Source organism: Nyctereutes procyonoides, unplaced genomic scaffold (genome assembly GCF_905146905.1).
Source record: "Nyctereutes procyonoides isolate TBG_1078 unplaced genomic scaffold, NYPRO_anot_genome, whole genome shotgun sequence".
NCBI classification, from domain to species: Eukaryota; Metazoa; Chordata; class Mammalia; order Carnivora; family Canidae; genus Nyctereutes; species Nyctereutes procyonoides.
The window spans coordinates 45,381,154-45,395,090 of record NW_026575020.1 but is presented as its reverse complement, the minus strand read 5'-3'; the positions used below and the strand labels follow the sequence as shown (position 1 = coordinate 45,395,090).

Here is a 13,937-nt window from a genome sequence, read left to right as displayed (position 1 = left end):
CTAAGAATAAGAACAGAACATGGGTTTAGCTACCATGGATGGAAAGGTACTAGCGACTGCTGAAGGACCAAGGAAGGCTGGGTGACAAAGTGCCCAAAACAAAGGTTTTACCTCTTGCTTGGCTCAGGATATGCCTTAGAATTTGGTGTGAAGGCAGGGAGTAATGTTCAGAGTATAACATGCAGTCTGGTCTGGCTGAAGTGTGAATGAAGAAGTGCTGACAGAGGAAAACCAAGAAAGCGAGCCAGGGGGAGGGTACAGGGAAAGCCATAGTCAAGAGTTTGGATTTTATTCCACAGCGAGGAATCTTTGAGAGCTTCTTAACAGCGGACCACAACATGAGACCTCAGCTGCTTATAGAATAAGGGAAACGGTGTGGGTAGGGCAGAAGACAGGGGCTCCAGATGTGGTGGGGAGGTCCTTACAAAGATCCAGCCATGAGGTCCTGGAGCCCCAAACTAGGGTGGTGGCAATAAAAATAGAAGGAAGGGTGCAATACTGCAGGAAGTATGGATGCCAAGCGGATTGGGGGGATTGCTTAGAAGACACCCACACCACAGACACCTAGGGATGCTGGGCAGTGGTGAAACATCCAAGAATTTCTATTCTCCTTCCTCTCTATTCTCTACCCAATCAGAAATGCCGTAACTTGACATCAGTTGGCAAGTTATTGAGTGCCTACATGTGCAAAATGAATGGAAGAGTCATCTTGGCCTACGGAAAACCACAGACAGAAATAAACCTGGCAGAGAGAAGGTGAAGCTAGCACAGGTTCTGGTCCTTTCCAAATCTGTGGGCACTAGTCTAAACCTCTAAGAATGTCCTTCCTTGGGAAAGGCAGCCAAGATCACTGATAACCAGGAGATAACTGGAATCTGGTCTCAGTTCTGCAACTGACGGGGTGCCTCCCTCCATCATTTATTTCTTATTTCAGAGCAGGTATTTCCGAGATCCCCTGAACAGACTCCAGGGCTGCAATTTCTGCTATCTCTCCTCTACCCATCTATTGCCTTTAATACTACTTTATTCAATTAAAAACATCTCCCCCTCTCGTTTTCTAATCCCGTTCTTTATAAACCACAGCACTGATTTCAGAGCAGGGGCGATGGCCTCAATATCTGGGTCTGGGCCTGGCCATCAAGACAAAGCCAATCCGCGGCCTCCTTCAGCGTGTCTTCTCCGCCCGCCGCTATCACCGCTCGGCCTCCCCGACCGCATCCCGTTCCCACGGCAACCGCGGGGCGCCCGCGGCCGGGCTCAGGACCTCCGGGCCGCGGCCCCCGCCCCGCCCCCACGCGCGCGCCCGCGGCCCAGCTCCCGCGCGCGCCGGCCGAGGCCGCGTTGCCAAGGGAACGGGAGGACGCCAGGCAGCCGCCCCCACCGCCTCCGCCCCTAGAAAGCCCCGCCGCCGCCGCAGAAAGCTGCCTCCCGGGAGGAGGAGGAAGAGGGGCCGGTAGCGGGAGGGGAGACGAGACAGGAGGAGGAAGAGGAGCACAGGGACGGCCTCGCGCGATTGATGGGCGGCCCCTCCGCCCTGGAGCAGCCCGCCTGCCCCGCCCCTCGGCCCCTTCAGCCCTCGCAGGTGGGGGACTGACCCGCCAGGTAACCGCCTGCCCGCCCCAGCCGCGCGCGCCCCCTGCGGCTCCCCGCCCAGGCTGTCCGCCTCCCCTCCCCGGCCGTCCCCGTGTTTTCCTGCCTCAAAGGGACAGATGTGGGGGACCCGGGGAATCACTTGTTTGCACCCTGGCATAACGTCCCCGCAGGCTTCTCGGGTCTGCAAGTCCAGGGTAGGTCTACGGGAACCGCACCGCCCCTCCGGCTTCTGAGAGCGCAACTGTTGCTACGGTCATCGTTGGGAGCCTCGAATTGCTTGTCAAGCCTGTGACATCAACCCCACCCCCAAAAGTTTCCCAGTTACACGTGGAGTGTCTCTCTTCTAGGCTTGAAAGTCAGTGTGTGGCCGCCCATCTCTGTCACGGTTTCACAATAAAACGAAGAGTCACTGCCAGCTTTTCTTACAAGACCCTCACACCCGCACACCTTCATCTCTTAAACCAAATGGGCTGGGAGAGTCCGATTATCTCCACCACCACCCCCATCCATATTAATACCTCCTCTTTCCTTTAGGCCACAGCATTCTCTCTCAGTAGAGGGGTGTTAGGAATATTGGCCTCAAATCACTCATCTTTGTTGCTTATAATCAAGTCATTTTTATAAGATTTTAAAACTCTTAAGATTTTTTAAAGCTAAGATTTAAAGAAATCCTGTACCTTTGTCCTTACAAATTAATTGTGTAAAAGGAGAAATAAGTGCTGAGCTCCTTCTTCCAAGCACCCAGGTGTTGGGGGGGGGGGTTATAAACCTGATTGTCAGGTATTAATATAGCCATTTAGATTTTGGTCTAAAGGAACCTGCAGCCTACAGAGGGGCTTGAATTACATTTTTCTTTATTGCTGAACCAATAAAATATTCACTTTAATACTTCTAATATGAGGACATATTAGAAACTTCTAATAATAAAACAGTGAAATAGCTCGATGTTATTAAAAAGAGCTCCCTTTGATTCTTTTGGCAGATGTGGTCATAGAGCAGAAGGACAGGACAGTATATGTGACATTTTAGAGAACCGAAAGAAATATATTCCGCAATCAGATTCTGTTCTCCTTAGTCAGGGAAACTTGGTTTGAATTCATTGCAAACTTACACTAGAGAGGAATACATATGTCACAAAGTTCTTAGAATATTCCTCATTGAAATTTCACAGATATGTAGAATTTCGAGGCCAAGAAGAATCCCTCGCTCTTGCTTTCAGCAAAGCAGGACTCCCTTCTCCCTTACCCACATCCCTCCTACTCCCTCCTCTTCTTCTCCCTCTCCCAATTTAATATGGCTTCTTATGTTGATTTTTAAAGCCCAAATCTGGCCCAATATATTGTCACCAGAGACTTAAAACAGAAACGTGCATGACCATGAGTGGATTTTAAATTGAGAAGCAGTTCAAAGGTGAGAAACGGAAGAGAATATACAGAATGCTATTTTAGAAACATACGCCTTGCCCACATTTGATTATCACCCCCCTCCCCCACCTGCCTGTATTTGCTGAGGGAAAATTTTTGGGCTTCAAATGGCCATCTGGTTGAGTAGGCCCGCTAAACTGAGATCTGCAAATTAAGCATTATCTCATGAGAATTTATCTCCATACAGTTATTTCTGTTTCTGGTTCATCCTGGTCAGTTTTCAAACCTGTAGTAGAGAACGGGGTTCAAGTGGTACTTCAGAAAGCTAAAGAGTGTTTACCTAAACTGTGGTGATCTCCTAATAATCTCTTTCCCCGGTGCCTGGAGTATTTGTTTACTCTCACAGAGTATTGATGCATTTAAGTAAAGTACATGTGGCACCATGATGCTTCTAAATACACATTTTATAGTAAAGTACAGTAATAAGAGAGTTTATGGGAGGGTAAAGAGACTTTTGTAGGTAATTTGCAAGTCCTTTATTTGGTAGGTGATTGTGAAGTCAGAGGTAACCTAGTAAGTAGTTAAAGTTGTTATTTCCTACCCAGTTAGACAAAGTTTTTTCAAGCTTCTTGACTTATAAGTCTCTTTCAAATAACACAGCATTAAAGCCAGGATATATTAGCTAGTTTTCTATGCTAATTTTGTAACCAAAATGTATCATCCATGTGGACTCTGGAACGTGCCCCGTTAGTGACCATTAACACATTTCTGTTATGAAACCTTATGTTCTCTTCCTGATTAATATTCAGACAGGCTTCTCTCTCCAACAGTAGCAGCAGGGGCTCATCTTTCTGTTGTTTTAATTTTAACACCATTGTTTTCCTAAGAGTGGGAACATAACTTCATTCTATGCAGGTACAAATTCATATGAAAAGTTAAAAGTGATTATTTATTTATTAGAGAGAATGGGAGAGGAGCAGAGGGAGAGGAGAGAGAGAATTTCAAGCAGGATCCACACCCAGCACAGAGCCCTACACCGGGCTTAATCTCAAGACCCTGAGATCATGACCTGAGCTGAAATCAAGAGTTTGATGCTTAACTGACTGAGCCCCAAAAGTGATCTTCTAAAGTATAGTTCCCTAAATGACTATTAAAGATACTCAGAGGCAAAATTTAGGTTTTGTGTGTAGTCTGTGGAACTATCTGTTGGATTGTAGTTTTAGATTTGGACTCTCAAAGACCAACTCTCTATACTTCAGAGACAGTAACTCCAGAGGAAGCAGCACAAGTTTCTAAATGATATTGCTCAGGTCCTGGTGATAAATCTGGTGAGATTTCACAATGACCAGTCCAGACACTGAGTCACCATGAATCAGGGGCAATCTGATTTTGCAAATATCTATACGACTGAAAAAAATGGGGAGGGAGAGGAAAGCTTCAGAACACAAACACCTGAGGGTAGGGATGTTGTCTATCTTATCCTGCTGTTTCTCCAGAGTCTAGAGCAGCACCTGTCACATGGTAGCCGCTAAATAATGTGTATCAGAAAGAAGAACAAAGCTGGAGGCATCATGCTTCCTGATTTCAAAACAATATTACAAAGCTGTAGTAATAAAATCATATGACTTGGGGATAAAAGCAGACACAGATATCAATGGAACAGAATAGAGAGCCTTGGAAAATTCTTGCATATGTCAATTAATTTATGACAAAGGAGCCAAGAATTTACAACGGGGACATGATAGTCTCTTCAATAAATGGTGCAGGGAAAACTGGACAGGCACATGGAAAATAATGAAACTAGACCATATTACATTATAACCAAAAAATCAACTCAAAATGGAAAATGGATTAGAGACTTGAACATAAGACCTGAAACCATAATGCTCATAGGTGGTAAGTGCCTTGACCTTTGTCTTGGCCATGATTTTTTTGATTTGATATCCAAAGCATCAAAGACAACAAAAGCAGGGTGCCTGCCTGGCTCAGTTGGAAGAGCATGTAACTCTTGATCTCAGGATCATGAATATGAGCCCCATGTTGGGTGCAGAGATTATATAAATATATAAACTTAAAAAAAAAAAAAGGCAACAAAGAGCAAAAACCAACAAGTGGGACTACACCAAATCAAAAAGCTTCTGCACAGCGGTTGAGCCTCTGCCTTTGGCTCAGGGCATGATCCTGGAGTTCCGGGATTGAGTCCCATATTGGACTCCTTGCATGGAGACTACTTCTCCTGCCTCTGCCTCTCTCTCTGCTTCTCTCTGTGTCTCTCATGAATAAGTAAATGAAATCTTAAAAAAAAAAAAAAAAAAAGCTTCTGCACAGCAGAGGAAACCATCATCAAAATGTAAAGGCAATCTACTGAGAAAAAATGTTTGAAAATCATGTATGTGATAATAGGTTAATATCCAAAATATATTACAAATGCATACAACTCGATAGCAAAAAGCCCCCAAAATCCAATTTAAAAATGAGCAGAAGATTTGAATAGACTTCTTTTCCAAAAAAGACATACATATGGCTAACAGGTACATGAAAAGGTCCTCAACATCACTCATCATGAGGGAATGTGTATCACCCTTACTGACAATGAGATATCACCTCAACCCTTGTTAGAATGGCTTGTATCTAAAATGTAAGAATTAAGTGTTGGTCAGGATGTGGAGAAAAGGGAATCCCTGTGCACTGTTGATGGGAATGTAAATTGCTGCAGTCACTATGGAAAACAGTATGGAGGTTCCTCAAAAAATTAAAAATAGAACCACCCTATGATCCAGCAATTCCACTTCTGGGTATTTATCCAAAACACGAACTCATGGCAGCATTATTTATAATAATAGCTAAGACATGGAGGCAAATTCGATGTCTACTGATGAATGAAAATGTGAGATCTATATATGTATATTTATGTCAGAGAAAGAAATAATTTATGATCTCATACGTATGTGGATCTAAAAACAAAACAAAATACATAGATACAGAGAATATTCAGAGAACTGGCAGTTGCCAGAAGTGGGGGTGGAGGGTGGGAGGGACACCATGGGTGAAGGGAGTCAAAAAAGCATAAACTTCCAGCTATAAAATAAGTACTGAGGATGAAATGTACAGTATGGTGACTACAATTAATAATACTGCATATTTGAAGGCCGCCCGGCTGGCTCAGTCAGAAGAGCACTGAGTCTTGAACTTGAGCCAGGGAGGGGGTCATGAATTTGAGTCCCACGTTGGGTACAGAGATTAATAAATAAAATAAATAAACTTTTAAAAAACATACTGTATATTTGAAAGCTAAGAGAATAGATCTTAAAAGTTCTCATCACAAGAGGAAAAAAATTTAACTCCCTGTGGGTGATGGATGTTAATTAGACTTATTGTGATCATTTTGCAATACATACAAATATTGAATCATTATGTTGTACACATGAAGCGAACGTCATGTGATATGTCAATTAAAAAAAATACGTGTAGAAATCACTGAAAGTGCTTCGCTGGCCAAAAAAGCAGGCTGTGTAAGACCTCAGGTGACCCTACTGAGGAGGTCCAGCAGATGCCTCATGAACCGCACCGTTTAATAACTGTGTGACTTGAAATATTTTGGTCATAAATTTAGGCCACCCCAATCAGAGCCAAAGCTCTTGAAAGCATTGTCTCTACTTCTTACCTCTCATTTGCGCAATTCACTGCAATCTGTCTTCAGTGCTCTCACCAAGGTTATAAATAACCTGCTCCTTGCAGCACGTTCCTCCCGGCATCTATGAAACCGCACCCACCTGGTTTTCCTCCTGCCTCTCTGGCGGCTTTGCAGTTTCTCTTCCGCCCCACGTTCTTAGGTTGGAGTGTTCCTCAGCTTCCCACCCCGAGTTCTCCTCCTCTTTCCACTTGTCACTGAATGCTAGGGGTGCCCAAATCTTTACTTCTCTAGCCAGCTCCAGAGCCCCGTGTCTAACTGCTGGCTTGACACCCCCATTTGCTGCACCCTCACCACCTCAGACTCGGCTGGCTTTCTCACAGAGAGAAATGTCTCCAGAATTGTCTAAGGGTTACGTTGGTGGAGACCAGGCACCAGAGCCCAGTGAGCTGCTCCAGTCAGGAACCTGGCCGGCTTCCCCCACATTCCTTCTCCTGTGCTGTCCATAGTCATCAAGCCCTGATGGTCTTCTCCCCTGAGTAGCCCTCAAATCCATCGTGGTGAGAGTGTGGGAGGCCCTGGTGTGTGTGAGACTCTCTGGGTTCCAATCCCAGCTCTTCCATTTACCAGCTCTGTAACCTTAAGCAAGTTACTCCTGGTGCCCCAGTCTCCTTATTAGCACAATGGAAATAAGAGTGCTTGCCTCAAGCATGCGCCTGAAGATCGAATGAGTTAATGTGTGTAAATGTTGAGAAGAGTGCCCAGCACTTCAGGAGGCTCAGTAAATAGTAGCTCTGAGATCCCCCTCCTCCCCCTCTTTTTCTCCTCCCCCCACCCCCTCCACTGTTGCTACCCAGAGTTGTCACTGTCTTATCTGGATTATGGTAATATATTCCCAATGTCTTTCTACTCTCATTTTTATTCTATCCCCACATTCATTCTCTACACTAGAGCTGGAGGGGCCCTTGAAAATGCAACTCTAGGGGCACCTGGCTGGCTCAATGGGGAGAGCAGCGTGTGACTCTTGACCTTGGGGTTGTGAGCTGGAGCCCCATGTTGGGTGTGGAGATTACTCACAAATAAAATCTTTTAAAAAATAAAATGAAATGCAAATCTAAGCATTTGCTCCCCGGGTTGGAACCTTCCGGTAGCAGTTATATGGTCTTCCAATCATAAGCTTCCAGGCTCCAAGTGAACTGGCCCCTGTCTACCCGACAGCCTTCTCTTGCTGTTTTACCCTCTCTCTGTCAACTGTGCTGGCTGTCCTGGTCCTCAGCCACACCTGCCCCTTGTTGCCCCGAAGCTCCTGCACCTGCTGTCCTTTCTGAGACACTCTCCATCCCACTTCTTGCCTGGCTCCTTAGCAAGCCCAGTGTCGTTTCCTAAGGAAAACCTTGTCCCCTAGACTGTGTCATGCCCTCCCATAATAACCATGTCTCAAAGAAGCCCATGTTTCCACTCCATAGCACTTATCACAATTAGGATTCTCTTGTCCATGCTCAAAGAGTTGGGATTTGAACCCAGAGAGTCTCACACCAGGGCCCACACTCTCACCACGATGAATTAGAGGGCTACTCAAGGGGAGAAGATCATCAGGGCTGGGGATTCTGAGGATGGTGCGGGAGAGGTGAATGTGGGGGAAGCCAGCCAGGTTCTGGGGCTTGATCAGCTCGCTGGGCGGTGTGAACATTCCCCTCAGACAATTCTGGTGGAGTTTGAGGGGCTGAGGTGCAGGGATGTCCACTGTCAGCCTTCCCCACCCCACCCCCTGCTGTAAGCAACACAAAAGCAGGGGTGCATTCCTCCTGCCAACTTCTACATCCCAGCACCCAGCAGAGCACCTCAGTTGGAATGGAGACCCAACGACTGCTGAATAAGTGGATTTAAGTGACCAGGGGCTAATAGTCATTGCTAATCTAGCTCGGTTCTTGGGTTTTCCTTTTTGCCAAGTCACAGAACTGCTTCTGCATCAAGCATCTGTCAATCTAACCCCCTATGAATAACCAGGACGGGGTCCCTGGAGCCAGCTGACAAGTGCAGCTGCATTATTTATGCCCAGAACAGGAGGGCTGTGAGGGCATCCACACCTGTACAAAGGGTCTTTGCTTTCTGAAAGGGGCATCCGTGCCTTTCAAACAATGGAAAGTAGATTAATAAGAGAATAAAAGCAATTCTACTAAGACGAATCCAAATACGCAGGGCAACAAAGGATTATGTCACAGCACATTCATTATCTTTTATATGCAGGTTGGGGATTAAGAATCATGTTGCATGAAGCAAAGGAGAGGCAGAAGTTCGTGAGTAAGGTTCAGTATCTGCGGGACATGCAGCATAAGGCGGACTCTGAATATCAGGTAACTGCAAAAAACTGGAATTGTCTTCCACCTCCGCTTACAGTATTATGAGAGAATTCAGGATACAGTATCAGCAAAGGATAAGCAGTAATCACTTTCTAAAATCCAAAACCCATCACTTCCTAGATGTGTTACCATGGAAAGCCACTTTACCTCTCTGGGCTTCCTCATCTTTACAATAGGGTTAATAACAGTACCTGTCTTGGGGCGCTTGGGCGGCTCAGTCAGTTAAGCATCCGACTCTTGATATCAGCTCAGGTCATAATCTCAGGGTTGTGAGATCGAGCCCTGCATCAGGGCTCTGTGCTGGGCATGGAGTCTACCTAGGATTCTCTCTCTCCCTATCCCTTTGCCCTTCCCACCCTCTCTTAAAAAAAAATAATTAATAATAATAATAATAGTACCCACTTCATAATATTGTCACAAAAAATAACTTAAAAATTACTTAAAAAGTAGTAAGCACAGAGCTTGGCATACAAATCTTGTCAATGAATGACATTAAGGCTTAAAAATTTGATAAACCAGCTATCCAGAAAAAAAAACATTAAAGAGTTAATGGGGTCAACCTAGTATTTATAAAATAATATGCCTTTCCACTGCCACCTCACCAGAAGAAAGGTGGTTAACACATTCTCCAATAAGCTAACTATTCGTCACCTTAGTTACAGTGTTTACGTGCAAAAACAAAACAGACAAGGAGCCTGAGGAGTCATGATGTAATTACCCAGAGCTGGCATAGGACAACCTTGCCAGACTGGGCGTGAGATTCTGGGAGCAGTCAGAAAGTGTCGCTCAGTCTGCGGGCCAGAGGTCGACCCTTGCCAATCAAGGAGGCATGTCCTCAGCTTCAGCTGCAGATTGAAAAGTATTCCTTCCCCAAGGAAAATACAGAACTGTCATCAGATTTTTCTCCTTCTTAGCAATTTCAAATATAACCAAACCTCCTGGGTCACCAAGGAAACCAGACCTATCTCAGTAACCTGATTTCACCTGTATAACACAGCTTAGCTTTGGAGCTGGAAACAGAGTCAGCAATTTCCTCCCACAACTTGCCAACCCACATACAAGACTGTTAAATTGAGGGAATTTCTGTAAAATGAATAAGAGCGTAAACATCTGAACTGGTCACATTGGGAATCCATCTGCTTTTCACCAAGATGCCTCTGCCACCTGACGCTCCTTTGGAAATACTTGTTTGAAATTGTCTCCAGAACAGACACATAAGAAAATCAATCTTATTATTTGATGGTCTCTGCTGAAGAAAATCACACAACTGTGTGGCCTGAAGTTACAGGCTTTATTTTTCTAATTCCACTGGACATTCAACACTGTCCTTATTAATAAGGATACTTTCAACACTATCCTTATAAATAACAATACTTATCACGTGCCTACAATGTCCTAAATGAAGTCCCTTTTCTCCCAGAGTTCTTTTTCTGGGATTGAGAAACAAAACACACAAGTAAATAAATATGTAACATAGTTTCAATTACTGATAAATACAAGGAGGCAAATAAACAGAGGTAATGGGCAAGGGATGATGCTCCTTTACACAGGCAGGGAAGCCTCTTTGGGGAAGTAACATTTGGTTGGGGAGGTAAAAGATAGGAAAGAGCTGGCCAGAACATCCTGAGCAGAAGGAAAGCAAGTGCAAAGGCCCTGAGGCAAGAACTAACTTGGAGCCCTAGAAAAAAACAAAAGAAGGCCAGAGGGGCTGAAACACACAGATCAAGGGAGAATGTGGTGTATGATAAGGTAGGGGAGGTAAATGTGTGGAATCTCTCAGGACAAAGCTTAGTGTTTGGAGTTTATTATTATCTCAGGGAGAATAATGGATAATTTGAAGCAGGGAGTGGCATGATGTGATTTACAGCCTTTAAAGATCCCTCTTGCTGCCTATGGGGAAAAGACCAAAAGGGGCTAGAGAGGCAGCAGAAAAGCTTAGTAAGGAAACTCTGATGGAAATTTAGGAGAGAAATATGGTGGCTTGGACCCAGGCGGTAGGAGTGGAGGGTGGTGAGTAGTGGCCCAACCCAGGAAACAGAAGTAGAACTGACATCATGCTGAATTATGGAGAGGCGGAGTGAGGGAGAGAAAGGAGCGAAGGTTGACTCACATGAACGTGTTTACTTGTCCATCAACTCCCTCTGTTACCATCAGTTTTAAAGTTTCCTACTTTTTTCAGACCTGTAGTCCCCATACTCTCAACAAAGAACTTCCCTTCCTGTTTTACACACACAGGAAACAAAGTAAAGGACCCAAGGCCATCAGGTGGGAAGCCTCACCACCCCTCCCCCATCCCAGGCTACACACCCATCCCTCCCTCAGGTCCTCAGGGTGAAGCCACTATCTCCTGGCCAGCGCTTGGCCTGAGCTCTGGGCCCACACCCCGCTGTACCCAGCCCCTCTCCATCCAGGGACTTTTTGTCTGTATCTTTGACATTTCCTTCCTTCTAATTGGCTCAGCCTGCAAACATGCTCAAGTCCCGCCTATACTGAGAACAAAAGAACAAAGCTGCAGGACACGCGGTCCTTCTCTACCCACAGCCCTGGCACTGTCCCCAAGATGTCCCCAAACTGCTACATTTCTATCTCCACTCCTCCTCCCCCCCTTCATTCCTAACCCAATGCAGCCTGTCACCTCCCCTCCCCTGAAGCTGTTCTCACTAAGGTCAGAGGCCAAATTCAAGGGACAACTTTTAAGTCTGTCTTCCGAAGCTTCATTTACATTTGACACTATTACTCCTTCCTTCTCAAAATACTACTTCTTTGGCTTTCTGACTTCACACTTTGCTGATTTTCCTTGTTTGTCTCCCATTCTTCTCCATGCCCTACAAATGTTAACCCGCCCCCCCCATTCCTACCCCGCCACCGGTTTTCATCAGCCCAGTTTCCCTCTAACTCACAAGGGTCTCTGTGACCCATCTCCTCCCACCTGTGGTCCTGAGTGTCCCCAGAGTGTCTCAATCACGTGCACACCTGCTTGTTGGACATTTCCAACTGGATGTCACAGAGGCACCTCAGCAGGTCCACCCTCTGCTGCCCTCCTCTGTATGTAAGCCTTCCCCAACTCCTTTCTCTCCCTCACCATCCACATCCCACCTGTGACCAAATCCTGCCACCATTACCTAAAAGTCCATGAACTTGTGCCTGCCTTTTCATCCCACTGCCACCACTCTCGTTTCCATCTCCACAGTTTCGCCCCAAGATTATTACCATGTCCCTATTATCAGTCCCTTTGCCTCCAACCTTGGCATCTTTCAGATTGCTTTTTTTGAAATCTATCTAAAATGTGAATTTGATGATGCAGTTGGAATGTATGACACCCTTGAGTTGTTTCCCTTCACTTAAAGGCAGGTCCAAGACCTGAGAACCACAGCCAGACCAGCCTAAATCTTCACCACTTCTCTGACCATCTCTTTCCCCTTCTTTACTCTCTTGACAAGGGAGGTAAAGACCAGTTTTCATTGAGAACTAAATGGAACCTCTGTGCTCCCACCACACCCTTCTTTTAAAAACAACTTTATTGGGATCCCTGGGTGGCGCAGCGGTTTAGCACCTGCCTTTGGCCCAGGGCGTGATCCTGGGGATCCGGGATCGAATCCCACGTCGGGCTTCCGGTGCATGGAGCCTGCTTCTCCCTCTGCCTGTGTCTCTGCCTCTCTCTCTCTGTGTGTGTGACTATCATAAATAAATAAATTTAAAAATTAAAAAAAAAACAACTTTATTGAGGTATAGTTCATATATCATAAAATTCACCTGTTTTAAGTGTAGAATTTAATGACTTACAGTAAATTTACCAAATTTGCAGCCATCCCCATCATCCAGCTTTAGAAGATTTCCATCAGTCCATTACCAAAGCGCCCTTTCATTCCCTCTTTCACATTGCTTAGGAAATTGTATTGAAATTGTCTTCTGGGTGACTTCCTCTCAATCTGGACCACAGCTTCTTACTCTTCTATGTTGAACCAAATGCCTGTCATTGATGTGAGCCCGCATTACCTAACCTGACCACCAACTCTGTTTATCAGTCTTAGATTCAGCTGACTTGTAACTATTTCTCAAGGTCAAGTCCACCCTCATTGAGCATTTCCAAAACCACTCACCACAAAGTCTGCAAAAAATAAATATGGCTGTCTTTAATATGTTCTGAGTATTGTTGAATTAAATATATAGCAACCCACAGAAATGACTTTGAAGGGAACAGTGGTGAGCTATTTGTATGATTTAGTCTCTCCCTTGTCTTGTTCCAGAAAGGATTTAAAGTAGGGGTTTAAGAATCAATTGCATGACCTTAATAACCCCTCAATAATTTGGTCCATATATGACCTGTGTGTGTCTAGATAATTTACTAAGGTAGACTTTGTATCAGGTCGATACTGAAACCCTGGGTCAAGGAATCCCAGCCTTCACACAGTGCAGCAACCTTCCTGGATACTAGGGATTCCCCATTTCAGGGTGTACAAATAATGTAAGACCTAATAACTAGATATGACTCCTAAATCATATATATTTGCCATAGATTCCTTCCTGTGCTTTACTAGCCTTTAATGAACTGGCTCAAATTGAAGCCCTTACAAACCTCCTGTGTACACTATTCCTGTTACATCCCAAAATACGCTACGGGTTGGTGCATACCAAATTAGCAGTGCCTTTACAGGTCTGTGTGCTGGCAAGAGGAGAGGTGGCTTAAACCCACCCTGAGTTATTTTGATGCTGCTCCTTTCAGTGGTTGGGTGGGACCCTTTTGAAAAAACAAGAGGAAATAAACATCTATTTGGCATATTACATGCTATTTCAGAATCTGGTAGCTAGTACATAATTACATGCCATCTCAGGATTTGGCTCTATTTCTTCAAGGGTGTTCATGCTGTGAAGATTTTTTTTTTCCTTCCTTGTTTTGGTCAAACGTGTTTATGTAACTTGAGGCAGAATTTAGCCATTAATGTCTACTGAAAGCTGGAGAGAAAGCTTACACTTGGCATTTCAGAATGA

At 44.9% G+C, this 13,937-nt stretch overlaps 1 protein-coding gene across 1 annotated transcript in view; it reads left to right on the top strand.

Moving 5' to 3' along the window:
* The first annotated feature begins 8,852 nt into the window (after positions 1 to 8,852).
* The window catches only part of MARCHF10 (membrane associated ring-CH-type finger 10), a 76,074-nt gene continuing 70,989 nt past the window's right edge, over positions 8,853 to 13,937 (top strand). Inside the window, 1 exon segment of the mRNA XM_055327514.1 lies at positions 8,853 to 8,942. Within this exon segment, the coding sequence (XP_055183489.1) occupies positions 8,853 to 8,942 (90 nt within the window).